The sequence below is a fragment of the Brachyhypopomus gauderio genome, chromosome 2 (assembly GCF_052324685.1).
Source record: "Brachyhypopomus gauderio isolate BG-103 chromosome 2, BGAUD_0.2, whole genome shotgun sequence".
Lineage (NCBI taxonomy): Eukaryota > Metazoa > Chordata > Actinopteri > Gymnotiformes > Hypopomidae > Brachyhypopomus > Brachyhypopomus gauderio.
The window spans coordinates 37,677,031-37,696,772 of NC_135212.1; the positions used below are offsets into that span (position 1 = coordinate 37,677,031).

Genomic DNA, 19,742 nt, shown 5'->3' on the forward strand with positions numbered 1-19,742 from the left:
TACCCTAACCCAGAGTTGTGTGTGTATGTGTGCGCGAGTTTATTCGGGCATCTCTCTTCCAGCTCATGCCAGAAAGAAACCTGAAGATGTGTGTGTGTGTGTGTGTGTGTGTGTGTGTGTGCGCGCGCGCGAGTCTGAGTATGTGTGTGAGTGACGTACAGTGTATGCTTGAGTTTCAGAGAGTGTGTAAACAGGGTTTGTGGAAAGTGTGGTCACACAGTGTATGGACAAGTTTACTCTTTCAGTGATGGTTAAGGTTATATTATGTTATTATATATAACGTTTAGTGGTGGGACTTGAACGCGTTAATTTCGATTAATTAATTACAGGGAAATTAACGAACTAAAAAAATTAACGCATTTTAACGCATGAGACACTTTTGCACCGTGGAATGTTTCTCAGTGCACGAGTTCCAGACATACAGATTATATGGACGTACAATAAGATGAGCATGATGGAGATGACTGAAGAGGCTACGCTGGTGGATGTGAAATTTAAATATAAGAAACTTCCAGATGGAAGTACAAACAAAAATAGTGTTATTTTCACTTTATGCAAGAAGGAGTTCGCTTATCACAGGAGCATTTCCACCCTTCGTTACCACCTCAACGCAAAACATGTTGGGGCTAACGCGCAGGTCAGTAATGATAATTTAGCTGCTAAATGTATTCCTAGTACGAGCAAACAGTGTGGCCAGTCAACACTCGACCACATGTCGGGGTTCAAATTAAGAAACAAAATGTCCAAGTCCACGTCAGACAAGAGACTGAACAGGATCATCAGGAAGTCCAGCTGTGTCCTTGGGTGTCCACTTGACCCAGTGGAGGTGGTGGGAGACAGGAGAATGAAGACTAAGCTAAAATGCATGCTGAAGAACCTGTCCCACCACTCTCTGACTGCACTAAGCAGCTCTTTCAGTTCCAGGCTGCAGCACCCGCAGTGTGTAAAGGAGAGATACCGCAGGTCCTTCCTTCCACACGCCGTCAGACTGTTTAACACGCGCTGCTCTGAATAGCTTGTAATGTTTAACATTGCTACCACATGCCGGAAAAATTGTGCAATCATACGGCAAATGTGCAATAGTTAGTACTTCTATGTGCAATATCACCATACATAAGATTATTATATTTTTCAATATCATATATTTTGTAAACCAGTGTACATACATTTTTGTTTTGTTTTTAACTATTTATCTTGTATATTGTTTTTATACTTCCTTTCTCTGTCCCTTCCTCTCTGCTGCTGTAATATTGCAAATTTCCCCGTTGCGAGATCAATAAAGGATTATCTTATCTTATCTTAAATGTAATATAGTCAACTATTCTGGAAGTACTTGCATTTACCCAAAGTGAACACTTACATGTTAAGTGAACACTTATGTGTCGCTTACACCAAGTTCAATACATGGAATCAGTGGAAAACTCGTTCTGAAACACTAACCCTAAAATATAAAAAATATATAATGACAGCGTTGCGTGTCCCAGTAAACAAAGCCTTGTTAGAGACTCGCCAGGCTATAAGGGCTTCTGTGTCCAGGTCTGTCCCTACCAATATGCAATGGCAGATAATGTAGTTTACTGCAGTAATACATAATTCATGTGTTTAAAATGTAAAATTATTACAGATATGAATACAGATTATAAATTTTACAATAGCATCTGGTAGGGAATTTAGTTAACAGGTTTCAAAGCTATATTTAGAGGCTGCTAAAATAACACTAGCTAAATAAGGACTGATTAGCTAGCTGTTTTGTGTATTTTCTCATTTTAAAACAGTGAGCAGTAGTAAAATTAAAATTTAAAACTTTTGATGGGATCAAAAGTCACTCATATACATACTATGAAACTTGGTAAAGTTCGTTTCACGTTCGCATATTCGGAATTCTTTCTTCAATACCTTTAAGTTAAAAGTACCAAAATATGCAAATTCTTATTTCTGGCACCCAAGACAAACATCTACAACTTTGTTTACATCAGGAATATATGTATTTTAAAAACATGTTATTTTAAATATACTGCTGTCACCGCTGCAACATCTAAGGCACCGTCTACAAATGACCTTAACACGGACGCAAGTGGAGGTCGTAAAGGCCCCAGAGCACTGCGCACTCTGTTTTTTGCAATAATTTCAATAGCTTTTAAACGGTCCATCTAAGACCACCAAAGTAGTTGGATTACATAAAGTTCATCTTTAATAACAACCTACAACTAAAAGATGGGTATTTATACCTTGCACCAATGTGTGGTGGTCAGTTTTTGTCAAATATTTCAATAGCTTTTAAATGGGCCACCATAATTCCACAAAACAAGGTTGTTGATTAGGATGCACTTAATGTACTATAACTTGTTTTATGCTCTTATGATGGACATTTTAAAAGCTATTGAGACATTTGACAAAATGTGCACTTAATATTTATACAACTTGTTTTTATCTAATGAAGAATCATTTAAAAATTATTTAAATCTTTGAAGAAAAACAGAGTGCGCAGTGCTCTGGGGCCTTTACGACCGCCACTTTCGTCCATGTTAAGGTCATTTTTAGACGGTAATAGTAGTACATTTAAAATGAGAACATGAAGCCAACTTAACCACAGAAAATGTGGGTCCCGGGCTGAGACCAGTTGAGAACCCCTGCACTAGAGTACAATACCACTGAACTTTGCATCCACTAGAGTACAATACCACCGAACTGTGTATGCGCTAGAGTACAGTAAGACTGAACATGAACTGTGCACATGCTAGATTAAAGCTAGAATACAGGACCATTCATTTAATGCTGCAACACCAGAAGATGAAAATGATGATAGATCACTGGGTTTCAATGTCTTGTAAATTGAAAACACACACGTTATTGTAAATAACGAATGCTCAGAGCATTCTAAGGTAAAATATGGTGTCCCACAAGGATCTGTACTGGGCCCCATATTATTCTCATTATATATGCTACCACTGGGCACTATCATTCGTAGGCATGGTATTAGCTTCCATTGCTATGCAGATGATACTCAGTTGTATATACTTTCTAATCCGGATGATATCACTACAACTCTCAAGATTGAGAACTGCGTCCAGGACATTAAAAACTGGATGGCGTCTAATTTTCTTCAACTAAATTCTGATAAGACTGAGGTGCTGATTCTTGGGCCTAAAGCTCCTAGAAGCAATTGGGCTGAAATTCCCCTCACCTTAGATGGTTTTTCAGTAACACCTAAATCTACTGCAAAAAGTTTAGGTGTCACTATTGTTTCGGATCTTTCATTTGACACACATATATGCAATGTCACTAAGCCTGCCTTTTTCCATTTACATAATATCGCCCAGCTGAGACACTTACTTTCATTAGCTGATGCAGAGAAGCTGGTCCATACTTTTGTCTCATTGAGATTGGACTACTGTAATAATCTTCTAATTGGATGCTCTAAACAGTCCATAAAGAAGCTACAACTTGTGCAAAATGCTGCAGCTAGAGTCCTAACTAAGGCTAGGAAATTTGATCATGATCAGGTGCAATGATCGCTGCATTACACTGGCTTCTGATTAAATATCGCATTGAATTTAAAATTCTTCTGTTAACCTATAATGGTCTTGCCCCACAATATCTGAGTGAACTCATTGCTTACTACAACCCATCTCACCCTTTGCGCTCCCAAAATGCTAGATTTCTCCTAGTTCCAAAAATTTGTAAAACTACAGCCGGAGGTAGAGCTTTCTCCTTTAAAGCCCCTCAATTATGGAATAGCGTTCCAGCTCCAATCTGAGATTCTGACACAGTTCCAATCTTTAAATCTAGACTTAAGACTCACCTATTTAATCAAGCCTTCAGTTAATATTCCTCTTGTAAGGTGTGGGGCTTGGGGGCCCCCAGATGTTGGGATTTCTGGTAATCTTAGATGTTGATGCTGTCATCCAGTTGTGTTATGGCATCATTCTAGTTGTGACAATGACTTTACTGGAAAGCAATGTCTCAGTGAGCCCTCATGCCTGTGGTCATCTCTGAACCCCTCCCTTTAGTTATGCTGCTATAGATTAGCCTGCCAGAGCCACATGCTGATCACTGGCATGTGAGCTATGTACATTTAAATCAATGGTGGTTTAAATTGATGTCCACTCAGTCTGTATTGTCTATCTTTTTGCATGCCTCTACCCAAGACGATTGGATACAAGCACCTACAAGCACCTGGGAGATGGTCTGGCTTGCCAGTGGATGTACTGATGCCGGGGTTGGATGTGCCATTGCCACAAGAGGTCGTGCTGATGCTAGCTCCTACCTGAGGCCCACCACCTGCACCGAAGGGACTGTGACTACTTGGCCGGGGAACAAGAACCTTAACTATTACTGTAGAACTGTAGAACCACCCTGCGACCTCGGACTTGTGAACGGGCCGCCCAATGGAGGATGGGTTCCGTTTTGAGTCTTGGTCCTCCAGAGGGCTCTTCCTAATCCCCACCTCATAGGGAGTTTTTCCTCACCACTGTCGCCTTTGGCTTGCTCATTATGGATCTGGACCCATACAATTGTAAAGCTGCTTTGTGACAACATGTGTTGTGAAAAGCGCTATATAAATAAATTTGACTTTGACTTTGACACTTTTATAGATGGCTCCTACTTATCTGTCTGACCTCCAACTTCCCTACAGACCTTCTAGATCTCTTAGATCTTCTACTGTTGGACTTCTAAAGGTACCATCATCTAAACTCTGTAGCTTTGGTGATCAGGCTTTTTCCAGATTCGCTCCTCGACTGTGGAACCCCCTTCCAACTGTGATCAAACAGTCTCCCTCTCTTTCCACATTTAAATCTAAACTTAAGACTCACCTCTTCTCTCTCGCCTATGATCTCCCTGCTCCATAATTTTCTTTGTACTGTTTTGTATTATATGTTTCTGTTTCCTTATGTATTGTAAGCATCTTTGGGTTTCAGAAAAGCGCTATATAAAAATAAAGTATTATTTTTATTATTATTAGTATTATATGCTCTGTACATATGCACGTGTGTAGATATGCATATGTATTGTGTCACGTTGTGGGGGGGCCCCCTACCGGTCGCCCCCGGTTATAGCGGCAGCGGTCCTGTTTTTGGTCACGTGATGTTCGTCCCTCAGGTGGGCGGGACCCGTGATCCGTCTCACCTGAGGTTCGTTTGTTCGTCTATATATGTCTTGTCTTTGTACCAGTTGACTGCTGGTTATTATTTCCTTAATCTGGAACCATGCACGGGTTTTTGGTTTGCACACTTTCTATTAAACCATCCTCTTTCCCTGAGACTTGGCGTGATCGCTTCCTTTTTAGTTGCTCACACCTGCCCGTCACAATATGCAGTAAATGCGTGGCATTACATGGCCTAAACATTAACATGTAAGCATATTCTCTGATGGTAACGAGCATTTATATAATATATAATGACAATGAATAATGGGCCAAATCGGTCAAATCGAGTGATCATCAAGTGTGTATGCATGTGTGTTGTTTGTGTTGTGATCAAACTGTTATAAGTGGTATTGGTTCTTTTCCAGGAGGGCTAGGGTTTAATTATAAGGCAATAGAGAGACATAGTCTATGAGATGGGCTTTTGTTTTCACTTGCCCTCACGTCTTGGACATCACCACTTCCAGACTCTCCCCTCTGGTAGGAGACTTGGGACCAGCAAAAAAACAGCATGACATGACACAATAACAGGTTCTTTCCCAGAGCTGTAGTGCCGCTCAACAACAGTGGACACCTCCCACTGTAAACTTCAAACCAACCTTGAACTGGTCTGAACTGGATTGAACAGTACTGCACAGTACACTCACTTGCACTATGCTCATTTGCACAGCTGTACAGATGTTCTTTTCTGTACATGTTAACACCATCTACAACCTTATTCAAACAATATTTTGAACATGTTTTTATTTTTTACAGTTATATTCATGTGCACAGTAGTTTTGTTGATCTGTTAGCTACCTTGGCTCCTCATCACTTATTACCTTAGTACTTTTTAAACTTTATATTCTTACGCTATTGTTTATTTACTTCTCAACAAGTAACCAAGTAATTTTACTCACCTAGTAAATGCTTGTCAATAGTCTGTGTAATTATTACGTCATACATGTCTTGCCCTGACAAAGCCAAATTCCTTGTATGTGTAACATAATTGGTGAAATTAAGAGATTCTGAGGTACTTTCAGGAGGGTTTCTGTGAGATTTAGCATTTACACACTTGCCAAGCAAACAGTTCCCATAATGTTTTGCATTCCTTCACCCTTAACCACCTGGTCTTATGCAACACAGGGCCCAGGGCTTCAGTGTCAGCTCCTGCAGAAGCCACGCTGTGCCAGACACTTACGGCCCACTCAGACACTCGACCTAACAACCCCCCCCCCCCCCAAAAAAAAGGAAGAAAAACAGATGCTTTATTTTTTCTGTTTGGTCAATGTAGATGAATTGAGAGAGATTGATGAGTGTTAAATCATGTTCTCAGCAGGCTGAGGTCGGTGATTCTTGATGTGTCATTTACATTCTCAAGCTTTTTAAATTTTAAAATGGCACCTTTATAGCAGCAATCAGTGACCATTATTAAATGACCACACTTACACCGTGGTCCATCTGCCCTATTTATCACCGACTATTCTATTTTTGTCATTTTTATGGTGAAATTATTCTACCACTGTAGATGAATTAAGGGAGACTGGCATAAAGACAAAGGGAGAATTGCAAACTTTTTGATACTTTTTTCAGGTTGATATCAAGTATCAAACTTATATCTGGAACTAACCATAACCCCAATCTGATCTGCTGAGCATAATGTCATCTTTGCAACAGCATGCTGTCCTGCTCAGCACCCCCCAGGGAATGAAACAACAGGAGACGGAGACAAGAGAGAAAATGTATGTAAAGGATGAAGAAAACCAGCAGTAATGCTGCCATCTCCTTCACAAACACACCCCACATTGGGTGGGGGAGGTGAGAGTATGGGGAGGTGATGTGTGGGGGAGGTGAGAGTATGGGAGAGATGATATATGGAGGTGAGAGTATGGGAGAGATGATATATGGAGGTGAGGGTATGGGGGAGGTGATATATGGAGGCGAGAGTATGGAGGAGGCGAGAGTATGTGGGAGGTGATGTATGGAGGAGGTGAGAGTATGGGGGAGGTGATGTATGGAGGAGGTGAGAGTATGTGGGAGGTGATATATGGAGGTGAGAGTATGTGGGAGGTGATATATGGAGGTGAGAGTATGTGGGAGGTGAGAGTATGGGGGAGGTGATGTGTGGAAGAGGTGAGAGTATGGGGGAGGTGATATATGGAGGGTGATGTGTGGAAGAGGTGAGAACACGTCATCCCTCTGCTGATCCTTTAGATCCTTCCAGTAGCTGCCCAGATCTACAAAGCCATTAATGAACCAGCAAGACCTTTGAACTTTCTGCATCCCACAGGGCAGCAGGAAGGGGTGGGGCCAGAGGGGTGGGGCCACAGAGACTGCTTTGGAATGAAGTCGGTTTCCATAACTACCACATAATTACTGGAACACCTTCACTTAACAGGAGAGGCACAGGATCTCCAGCTGCTATCAGATGAATACAGCACAACGGTAAATATTAAATATTAATATTAAACATCTATCTTTGCATGAAAATTATGCATTCAATTTTAGCAACAGTAAAGAAAAAGAGACTTCTGTTGAGCAGATCACTGCATGTCATTCCTTTTTTCTCCTGCTGAGGGCAGTGTTCAACTATCATCGTCATCTAACCTACACGTGGTGTGATGTCTCTGCCTATATCTGTCCTCTCATCACAATACTGTACAGGCTATGATTCAAATACAGAGGCCACTGTCACCGTGGAAGCAAAGGCAAGCTGGGCAAAGGATGCCAGCAGAGTGGACACAGCAGTCAAAGTCTTTTACTATAACCCCCAGCGCAGAGGTAAAGAACTTGGGCGTCACAATAGACCTAGATATCTCGTTCGATTCACACATTAATAATATAACTAGGGTAGCGGTCTTTCACTTACGCAACATTGCTAAAATTAGAAACATATTAAATAATAGTGATGGGGGAAAACTAATCCATGCATTCATGAAATGTGAAATGAAATGTGCCATATTTTGTCATATCCTCTAGATTATTGCAACAGTCTTCTAGCTGGATGTTTTGGTAAATCTATAAACAAACTCCAGCTGGAGTTTCAGAACGCAGCAACGCGAGTTTTAACAAAAACTAAAAACTTTGATCACATTAGTTCCGTACTATCGTCATTACAATGGCTGCCAATTAGATTCCGTATTGATTATAAAATACTTTTATTAACATATAAAACACTACATGGCTTAGCTCCAGAGTATCTTAGTGAACTTACTGAACATTACAACCCAGCACGTTCACTTCGCTCGCAGGACGCAGGTTTATTAACTGTTCCTAGGATCAAAAAGATCACAGCAGGTGGAAGAGCCTTTTCTTTTAAAGCTCCACAACTGTGGAATAATCTTCCTGCCTCTATTCGGGACTCAGACACGGTCTCAATGTTTAAATCTCGACTAAAGACTTATCTGTTTACTTTGGCCTTTGATTAATCTGTTACATATTTACCACATCACATATCTTTCTTCCTTCTCCGAGGTTCAGCTGGGGAGTAACACTGCAGTCGGAGCCTACAATACCAATATCACTGCTCTGACACGGAATGAAAACCTGGCGTTCATCACAAGACACTTACATTGACAATATCAACACCCAAAATTTTCATTCTAGTTACCTTATACTTAGTCTGATTGTGTGATTTGTGTGTGACTTGTGTATTCTGCATTAGAGTTTGTGTAATTTGTGTGTTAACGGGCCACCCAATGGAGGATGGGTTCCCTTTTGAGTCTTGGTCCTCCCGAGGTTTCTTCCTAATCCCCACCATCATAGGGAGTTTTTCCTTGCCACTGTCGCCTTTGGCTTGCTCATTAGGGATTTGGACCCATACAATTGTTAACCTTGTAAATCCTGTAAAGCTGCTTTGTGACAACATGTGTTGTGAAAAGCGCTATAGGCCTACAAATAAATTTGATTTGATGATGATCGCACGAAGTTCGCTTTATTCTCCTCTGGTGCATTGCAGCAAAGACGCTTCTTTATAAAATATACAAACAGTCATTATTATCCACCTAGTCATTATTGTCTGGCTTAGAGACAACAATCACAGAGTGATACAAAAAAAGACAACAGAATTGGTAATAATTAGTCCTCCTCTTCATCATCATCTTCATCACTGATGACATATTTCTTGGCTTTCTTGGTAGCAGATTCCTCATCATCCTCAGCCTTCCTCTTGCCTGAATTTTCCCCTTCCTGAAAGGGCAAAGAGCCAGTAAGATTAGATTCTTTCAATGTTACTGTACAATGTTGAGTACCATGAACCTCAACAAAAGTCCTGACAGCGCATTCACAAAACAACTGAAAATAGAAGAGATGAAACTATAATAAATATTATATATAAATACACACACATATACATATATACAGGAACCAGGTTTTTAACCAGAGGAGGGAAAAAGTAGATGTTTAAATCAGTGCTGGGCGGTATGACCAAAATTCTATATAATGGTATTTTTCAAAATTATATCGGTTTCACAGTATTTGACGGTTTTTCCCCCCATGCACGATGTGTTAACTGCATTGATTACGAAAAGAATTACTGCAGTAGAGTGGTTAAGAGTACCCTATTCCACTGTTTAAAAAAGTATTACTAATTGTAATACAGATTTGCATGGCCCCACATGATCAGTTTTCAAATGGTAGCACTAAAGTAGTGAATGAATCATATAGCATGACAGTTGCAGTAAAAATGCAAAATAATGTGATATAAACAAATTATTTCGAATCATTTCGACCATATGTGTATTTGTATAAATTAAGCTGAAGGTGCTGGAAAATATTGAAAATGGACCTTGAAAGTGCCGTACAAGTGCTTGAATTCCACCTTGTAAAGGTGTATGAACCCTGCAAACATAACAGCGCAAAACACAGCGCTGAAGAGCAGAACGCGACCTCGACACGCCACAGCGGAGCCTCCGCGATTGCTACCCGTATTTTCCAGACTATAAGCCTCTACTTTCCCCCCCACGCTTTGAACCATGCGACTTATAATAAAGTGCAGCTTTTCTGTAGATGTTTCATCACACGTCAGGGGTGGAGCAGAAAGTTAATCAGGTGGTAGTTAATCAGGGTTTTCATTTAGCACATGCAAGCAGCAGGCACGATGAAGATTTTTTTTAAACGAACATGCTAATAATTTGTGGCAAATTCCAAGTCCCTTCTACACTACAGATGACATTCGGGAGTAACAGTGATTATAACTTTGTTCATTGAGCACTCTAGTTTTGTCCTAACTAGATATATAGACATAATACTGCGAAGTCATGTGATAAGAGGTGAACTTCGGTATAGGCAGTGTGTTTTTTATTTAAAATAATTAACATCCTTGAGCCAGTGTGTCTTTGGACATAGATAATGCCGTTTGCTGTGATGGATAATTAAATCTACCTCTTATTTTTGCATAGAAATATAAATCGACAATATCATCTCTGTAGTGTCTCTATGTGCGGATTAACGTGGGGAGTCGGAATTCGACACACCAGCTGAAAGCCAAATCTGTCGCACATGAAATGCTATAGGCACCGTTCAGAAACTGATCAGTTTGGTTATGTTCAGTTAAATGTATTCAGTTCAGTAGATATATGCAGCTTTTAGCCCGGTGCAGCTTATAAAACATTTTCCTTTTTTTTTTTTACTTTGTAGGTGTAGCTTATATTGAGGTGCGCTGTATAGTCGAGAAAATATGGTACTTCCTGACAACAGACACGGCTACTTTCTTTGGCAAAAGTTCCTTTGGGGCATCATCTTTTACTTCATTGTTTGAGAGAATTTGTGGTTCAGAATGTCCCTCGTTTTCAGCAAGCTAGATTTGTGCTCTGTTGTATCTGTGTTTAGCGGTGCAGCACTAAAAAGCGTCCCTTGAGAAACAATTAACGACCGTTCTGCGTTCCAGACACGTGAAGGTTATTTAAACCGGTGTGGCCAGTTTATGAAAAATTCTTATGATAACAAAAATAAACACCGGTTTTCAGTGTGCAAACCGGTATACTGCCCAGCACTAGTTTAAATCATCACATTCATTCCCTGGGGTTCTGAAGTTCCAGGAGTGTAGATCAGTATGTTAAGTTTCCTAATTTTATTGGAGGATAAATGAGGGTCTAGTTTGGTAGTCTGCAGTTAGTCAGAAGGTCTTCAAATGTTTTTGTACATTTAGCCCCGTTACACTGTGTGTGTGAGTGGGAGACACACACACAGATTATTATTGATACAACAATTATTTTGTGAAGTCAAAATGTAAACATTTTTAGTGCTTTAGCAATAATGTATATATGTGTGTACACACACACACCCCCATCTCACCTCGTCACTGTCTAACTTCTTGGCCTTCATCAGTCGTTGAGCCTTGTCATCATCAGAGCCTTCATCACTGTCGGAAGAGTAGATCCGCGCTCTCTCCTCTGTGGCAGCAAACAAACCAGCATCAGACAGACAGGCATGTCATTCATAGCAGCACAGCATAGCTGAGCCCACACACCTGACTCCAGAACAGATGCCCTCTGGGCTAAATCCTCTCCAAATAAACAATTAAGCAACCACAATAATAAAATAAATCTGTGTGCACAGGTGCATACATGTAAGGGCATGTGTGAGTGTATGTATGTATGTGTGTGCGGGTGTGTGTGTTTATTTGGGTGGGTATGTGTATGTAGCAACGTGTGTGTACGTGTATGTGTTCAGGTGTGTGTGTATGTGCGTGTGGGTACATGTATGAGAGTGTAGGTACATGTATGTGACTGTGTGTGTGTGTGTGTGTGTGTGTGTGTGTGTGTACATGTATGAGAGTGTGTGCATGCACATGTATTCTTAACTATAACCCGATTACTGCAGAGCACTACAGGTCATTTCCCCAGTGAGGTACACATGTGCATCTCCAGGGTAAAAGCTAATCATACAAACCTGCCTAAGGCCTTGGATCCACACACCCCCCTCTCCCTCACTCACACACACACCCCCTCACACACACACCCCCTCACACTCACACACACTCTCTCACCCTCTCTTCCCCTCACCCCCTCACACTCACTCACACACCCTCACTCACACACACACCCCCTCACACTCACACACACTCTCTCACCCTCTCTTCCCCTCACCCACACACCCCCTCACTCACACACCCCCTCACACACACACCCCCTCACTCACACACACACCCTCACTCACACACACACCCTCACTCACACACACACCCTCACTCACACACACACCCTCACTCACACACACACACACACCCTCACTCACACACACACACACCCTCACTCACACACACACACACCCTCACTCACACACACACACACCCTCACTCACACACACACACACCCTCACTCACACACACACACACCCTCACTCACACACACACACACCCTCACTCACACACACACACACCCTCACTCACACACACACTCACACACACACACCCTCACTCACACACTCACACACACACACCCTCACTCACACCCTCACTCACACCCTCACTCACACCCTCACTCACACACACACACACCCTCACTCACACACACACACACCCTCACTCACACACACACACACCCTCACTCACACACACACACACCCTCACTCACACACACACACACCCTCACTCACACACACACACACACACACACACACACACACACACACACACACACACACACACACACACACACACACACACACACACACACCCTCACTCACACACACACACACTCACACTCACACACACACACACTCACACACACACACACTCACACACACACACACACACACACACACACACCCTCACTCACACACACACACCCTCACTCACACACACACACCCTCACTCACACACACACACCCTCACTCACACACACACACACACCCTCACTCACACACACACACACACCCTCACTCACACACACACACACACCCTCACTCACACACACACACACACCCTCACTCACACACACACACACACCCTCACTCACACACACACACACACCCTCACTCACACACACACACACACCCTCACTCACACACACACACACACACCCTCACTCACACACACACACCCTCACTCACACACACACACCCTCACTCACACACACACACCCTCACTCACACACACACACCCTCACTCACACACACACACCCTCACTCACACACACACACCCTCACTCACACACACACACCCTCACTCACACACACACACACACACACACACACACACACACCCCCTCACACACACACACTCACTCACCCTCTCTTCCCCTCACTCACACACACCCCCTCACTCACACACACACACCCCCTCACTCACACACACACACACCCCCTCACTCACACACACACACACCCCCTCACTCACACACACACACACTCCCTCACTCACACACACACACACTCACTCACCCTCTCTTCCCCTCACTCACACACACTCCCTCACTCACACACACTCCCTCACTCACACACACTCCCTCCCCCTCTCTTCCCCTCACTCACACACACCCCCTCACACTCTGTCTGTGTTCAGTTCTCCACCAACAAACTGCTGGTGCTCGTTCCTGTGAACCTTTTAAGAACCTCTGGTTTGCCCACCCAGTATGTATGTGGTTGTTGGCGTTCCATCTTCATTACTGCTATATGTGCTGTGATTCTCATGGTTTTAGTTTAAAGTGTTAGAGCAGGTTAAACTATTTCATGAGGGGATGCTGGGACCCCACTCATCAGCGGCTTAATGGATCAAAACAGATTTCAGAGTGGACTGTTGAGAGCGGAGCTGTGTGAAATGAGCAGCAGGTGGCAGCGTTGAGTCACCTCTCAGGCCTCCACCCTTGTATTTGCTCTTGATGGCAGCGAGGCTGATGGACTCTTCGCCTTCCTCATCTTCCTCGTAGCGGTCAGGCTCCAGGTAACCGGCACTCAGGCCTCTCTGGTGCTGCTTCTCACGCATGCGTCTCTGCTGAGACTCGCGCCGGATAGACGCCCGCAAGCGCTCCTCCTCCTTCTGCTCCACAGACACACAGAGGCAAAGATGTGGGGGAAAGGGAGAGAGATAGTGAGTGAGGGGACGGATGAGGGAGATGAACAGTGTGTGTTGTAGTACGTTAGGAGTGAGACATGTCCTCCTGTGCTGTGTGAGGAGTGAGACATGTCCTCCTGTGCTGTGTGAGGAGTGAGACATGTCCTCCTGTGCTGTGTGAGGAGTGAGACATGTCCTCCTGTGCTGTGTGAGGAGTGAGACATGTCCTCCTGTGCTGTGTGAGGAGTGAGACATGTCCTGCATGAGTTGTACACCTGCTCTCAGCCTGACTTGGACATATAACCATATTTGAAGACATTTCTTTACAGCCCTGCTTGCATTACTGTGTTACTGTCACTGTGTGTGAAAAGGTTCAGTGAAAGTTTCAGACTGCAGTAGTGGTTGTGAGAGAGAAATGCAAAACCACTCAATGTGACAAGGTGCAGTTGTTTACTGTCTTTATAATTCATATATTGTAGAAGTGTTTGCTTGATATATCATTGATATGTTTGTGCAAATGAGTCTTTTTTTGCTCAGTGTATGTGACACACACCTTTACATCTGCATGTGTGAGACTTGTTCCTGATCAGTGTTCCTGAGTGTGTGATCTTAATCATAGTGTTCCTGAGTGTGTGTGTGTGTTCGACCTTAATCATCTCATTCCTCTGTGACTCTGGGTCTCGACCAGCCATTGGCAGGATTCTGATCTTCTGTGTTTTGGAACATCGATCAGCCAGCGAGAGTGTCATCTTTCTGTGGGTGGCGCTGTCTGTGGAGTGAGGTCTACACACACACACACACACACACACACACACACACACACACACACTCAGCTAAAACTGCTCATGAGGGCTATTAACACAGACCCCTGTTACATATCTGTAATGTGTCCACTGTGATGGATCTTACAGCAGTTCACATCATCCACATAATGTAAACAATCCACACACGGGCCATACATGGTCCACTTCACCATAACAGCTCGAGTGTTTGTTTTGAGGCATTCAGGAAAGACTAAGCCACATTTGAGAGCACATATCCTGGACTGTTCTGGGAACAGTGAGACAATCACAGAATCCTTGAGAAAGGCTGTCTGAACCTTCACAAGCAGAATGAACAGGAGCCACCCAGGAGCAAACTCAGACCCTCAGTAGAATTAGAGTTAGGATTAGAGAGGGAGCAAGGATTTCTGGGTTACAATTAGGGAGACTGTAATAACCACACTCATTTCACATAAGCAGGAGAAAATCCATCAAGACTCTAGAGAAGCTCACCGTTCCTGTACTGGTGCTTATGAGACTCTAGAGAAGCTCACCCTCTCTGTACTGGTGCTTTGGTATCTACACTGACCTCAGATTAAATGAAGCAGAGGGGAATTGGTACATGAATATTTCACATTGTGTCTTCGCTTGTGAGAGGTTGGTGAGGATGTTTACATGTCAATGTAGGCTGTCTGATGTGAGAGATTGCACGTGTCAGAGTGCATGTGTGAGGGGTGGAAGGCTAGCTGAGTGTAGGGACATACATGGAACAGTGTGGGTGCGTTAGTGAGAAGGTACACATATTACAGAGCATGAATGTGTACGAGAGAGAGACACAATGTGAGTGAGTGAGAGTCTAATATCCGAAGCCCTACCTGAAGGTGAGTTTGGTCTTGAACACGGCCTGGCCCTGTAGTCCAGTGCCCTGCCGGATAAACAGGTGGTTGTGGTCTCCTTGCAGAGGTGCTTTATACACATCAAACACCTCATTCCCCAAGTGCAGAGACATGCTGCACACACACACACACACACACACACACACGTCAATTATTCATGAATAAACTTCATGGCATTACCATGTGATTTCTAGCAGTGCGGATGTGAACTGATCTAGGGTCAGAGCTTAAGGTGACCTTTCTCTTCACTCCCACACTAATAACAATAAACAGGAAACACAACATGGCACAACAAGAGGAAGAGTGCAGCTCCAAGGGCAGGACTCTGTCCCGCAGACCCTGTCCCGCAGACCCTGTCCCGCAGACCCTGTCCCGCAGACCCTGTCCCGCAGGGATGTGGCCCTACCTGCCATCTGACCATTTGACAATTCGAGCGTTGCTCTCACGGATTTCACTGCCCTCTTCGTCCCTGCGAGAGCGCCATCTAATGGTGTTCTCCACCTTCAGCTTGAGCCTCGTCCGGCCTTCCTCATCCAACATCTCCTCATCCTCAAACTCGTCCTCATAGTACTGAGGATCAAAAGGCCTGTAGAGTGGGAAGTGTGAAGGGGGGTGGTGGCACTACATCAGTTACAATATTCTGTAAAGCATACAGAAGCACCAAACTACCTTGAGGATGTACATGTCTAATCTTAGCAGTGATCATTTATTTTGATCTATTTAATGACCCAGCCTGGAGTTGCAAACAGTTCCTCCTTTCTGTTATGTAAATATGGATTCAGATGAAGACGCAGAGAGCAAGAGAGTAGGGAGGGAGGGGGGGGGAGAGAGTAGGGAGGGAGGGGGGAGAGAGTAGGGAGGGAGGGGGGAGAGAGTAGGGAGGGAGGGGGGAGAGAGTAGGGAGGGAGGGGGGAGAGAGAGAGGGGAGGGAGGGGGGAGAGAGTAGGGAGGGAGGGGGGAGAGAGTAGGGAGGGAGGGGGGAGAGAGTAGGGAGGGAGGGGGGAGAGAGTAGGGAGGGAGGGGGGAGAGAGTAGGGAGGGGGGGGGGGAGAGAGAGGGGAGAGGGAAGGAAGGGGGGAGGGTTACAAGTTTTCACTCCTACATTTCCTGTTGCAGTCAACGAACGAACGAACACACACACACACACACACACACACACACACACACACACACACACACACACACACACACACACATCCATATCCACCACCACCAACAACAAACCTTGGCTCAACACTCAGGAAGTTGGGTAGTTTGACAAAGTAAAGGTCACTGCCAAGGTCAGTGCTGACTTTAGGAATCTCCACCTCGATCCTGGTCTCTGGAACAGGCTCCTCCTCCTGCTGCTCTCCTTCCATCCCATCCTCATTATCCTGCACATCAGTCATCCCACTTTCATCATCTTCCCCACTAATCAAATCACATTTTATATTCTCCACCAATCATACTCCTTTTATTATCCCACCCCGCCTTCATTACTGTACGCACTAAACAGACAGAAGTCCACTGCTCTATTTGTATACTGCACACTTTTACTTATTCTAAAAGCTTGACATGCAGGAGTGTATGAGTTAGGGTTAGTTATACACTAACTACACTGTATACAGGGGCACTCTACCAGTGGCTGGCCTGGTGTGGGCGGTTTCTCAGCATCGCTGTCTGATGAGATGTCATCTGCTTCTCCAAACAGGTCATCTGCTGCTGTCTTTTTACCTACAATGACACAAGTTGAAGCTTAATGTGGCAATCAGGAACTGCTATAAATGCAGGCCCTTTAGATCAACACAGGCAGGACAACAATAACAAACAGCACTGTTCACTGCACATCACTACAATGTCAAATCAGAGCGAGGTAGAAGGTATATGCACAAAGACATAACTTAAGTCAAAATGCATTATTGTCATATAGACGACAAATGACATTTGCAGTAGAGGATGTCCACTAAACCGGTGCCACATAGCGAGTACATGGAGCACTATGTGATGTTCGAGCGCTTCCAAAATGAAGCTTTCAGTTTCTTCCAGTGTTTGTGCTTCACACCCGAACCCTCTATACCAGTTCTATACCAACGTTTCTGCCTCAACATCACTGACCTCTTTCTGCCCCAACATCACTGTCCGAGTCAGAGTCTGAGCCCAGTTTCTTCTTTTTCCGGCCCAGGAAGTCGTCCTCGCTGTCACTGCCTTTGGCTGAACCTGAGGGAGGAGTCAGGAGGGAGTGTGAATCCTGTTTCACATCTTTATCATCTAGAACCTATGCAAGGAAAAATCTCCTACACGTGAGCATTGCGACCACAAAAACACCTCATGTTAAATGTGTATTTTTCATTTCTTCTAAGCCAGGGGTTATGTCCTTATTTTATTTTTTAAAAGCAGTGAATAAAGACAAAGGATTGTTCCCACTCATTTTTACTTAGAAAAAAAAAAAAATCTTCTAAATAATGTAGTGTAATACAATAATAATGTAGTGTAATAAAGTATTCACATGCAACATGACACAAACCCCACTGAACCGATACCATTCTTTATAGACAGGAAGACCTGGACAAATTTGAATGATAAAATCATACATACTGAAAACAGCATCTGAATTTTTATTTTAGTAATCAGAACTCAAAAAAGCTTTTGGTGGAAATGGAAGAGAGATGGTCTTGGCTCCACTCACCAGACCTCTGTCCCCTTCCCTCGTCTTCTGAATGATCCCTGTCTTCATCAGAGTTGTGCTGCTTCTCATCATCTGACTGGTCACTCTTTCCCTCACCCCCCCAATTTTCATCTCCCGAGTGGCCATCTCTTCCTGAGCCTTCACCATCTGAGTGGGGGGTCCCAGGGCCCGACTGGGGAGTCCCAGGGTCAGACCGTGGGCTGACACTGCCTCTCCCAGACCTGTGACTTCCCCCTCCAGAGGTGGGACTTCCAGCGTCAGACCTGTGGCCGTCATCATCTTCCTCCTCGTGAGGACCCTCCGAGGCACTGTGTTGTTCTGCCTCTGAATGCTCATTGTCAGAGTGCATGCTGGCATCTGATTGGTTGCCGGAGTGCTCGGATTGGTTGTCACTAACACTGTGCGGGCTCCCATGATCATCTTCACTGTCATCCCCAAACAGCTCTTTGTTGCTGGGCTTTCCACCATCGTGTCCTTCCTCATCATCATCATCATCGTCTTCATCGTGATCCCTCTCACTCCCGCTCCCTGAACCATTGCTGGCAGATCTTGGCCTCTCCTGTTCAGAGTCTGAACCTGAACCTGAGCCCGACTCTGCAAGAGAGACAAAATATGTTAAATTCTCTATAAGGTTAGGGTATCATTAAGTTTTACAAAGTTATTCCAACAATGCACTCGAATACATGATCAAGTCATCAGCAAATTTTATATTATGATTCACGCTACCTGTATTTCTAACTTATGTTTTCATTAATTAATTCGTATAGCGTAGTATATATTACTATAACGCATGTATTCTCCCTGCGTTCTGCTTAAGTAGGCTAAATAAACAACCCATTAAGCTTCTAGACGAGTTCACGTCTTCACTGCTCTGGCGAGTGCAGGACGTTCCTTAGCTAAGCAGCTTGCTAGCCAGCTAGACTTCGGCATCGACTAATGCACTAAAGGTGACAGCCACTAAGAATGGAACTAAATCACAGAAAACACAACAATGTAAATTGTTACGCGCACATCTGACAGACGAATAAACAGTTTGATTGCTTACCTCGTTGTTCATTGTCACTATCACCATCACTCCCGAACAATTCCTCCATGTCCGCCATTTTGGAACCGTATTAAGTTACAGCTTCCGGGGCAACAGCGGTAACCGTGGTAACCGGGTCAAAGCTATTTCCACAAGTGCGTGATGCAGTTACTCGACACGAGGTGGACCCAAACATTTACGGTTATGTACTTCATACTTAAGTATGATTGTGTATTACCTCCCGCGTCCCCAGAAGTCTGTTCGACTCGTCATCTTAGAATTG

At 43.8% G+C, this 19,742-nt stretch overlaps 1 protein-coding gene and 1 long non-coding RNA gene across 2 annotated transcripts; one reads left to right on the top strand and one right to left on the bottom strand.

Moving 5' to 3' along the window:
* The first annotated feature begins 7,460 nt into the window (after positions 1–7,460).
* LOC143502685 (uncharacterized) lies at positions 7,461–9,030 on the top strand. Its single transcript, XR_013127106.1, has 3 exons — positions 7,461–7,567; positions 7,787–7,903; positions 8,603–9,030. It is a non-coding gene; the product is annotated as an uncharacterized LOC143502685 (long non-coding RNA).
* Positions 9,031–9,040: 10 nt separating this feature from the next.
* Positions 9,041–19,625, bottom strand: leo1 (LEO1 homolog, Paf1/RNA polymerase II complex component). Its single transcript, XM_076995343.1, has 11 exons — positions 19,481–19,625; positions 18,436–19,029; positions 17,865–17,966; positions 17,389–17,483; positions 16,995–17,143; positions 16,178–16,357; positions 15,751–15,885; positions 14,762–14,897; positions 13,910–14,099; positions 11,417–11,514; positions 9,041–9,310 (listed from the first exon to the last, which is right to left on the bottom strand). The coding sequence occupies exons 1-11, from the start codon at positions 19,536–19,538 to the stop codon at positions 9,200–9,202; spliced, it is 1,848 nt and encodes a 615-aa protein (XP_076851458.1). The 5' UTR covers positions 19,539–19,625; the 3' UTR covers positions 9,041–9,199.
* Between the last annotated feature and the right edge of the window lie 117 nt (positions 19,626–19,742).

Coding starts and splice junctions, on each gene's coding strand:
- leo1 (XM_076995343.1), bottom strand. CDS start 19,538: ATGGCGGACATGGAGGAATTGTTCGGGAGTGATGGTGATAGTGACAAT. Junction 19,030..19,480: donor TAGTGACAATGAACAACGAG/GTAAGCAATCAA, acceptor TCTCTCTTGCAG/AGTCGGGCTCAGGTTCAGGT. Junction 14,100..14,761: donor AGAGGAATGAGATGATTAAG/GTCGAACACACA, acceptor TCTGTGGAGCAG/AAGGAGGAGGAGCGCTTGCG.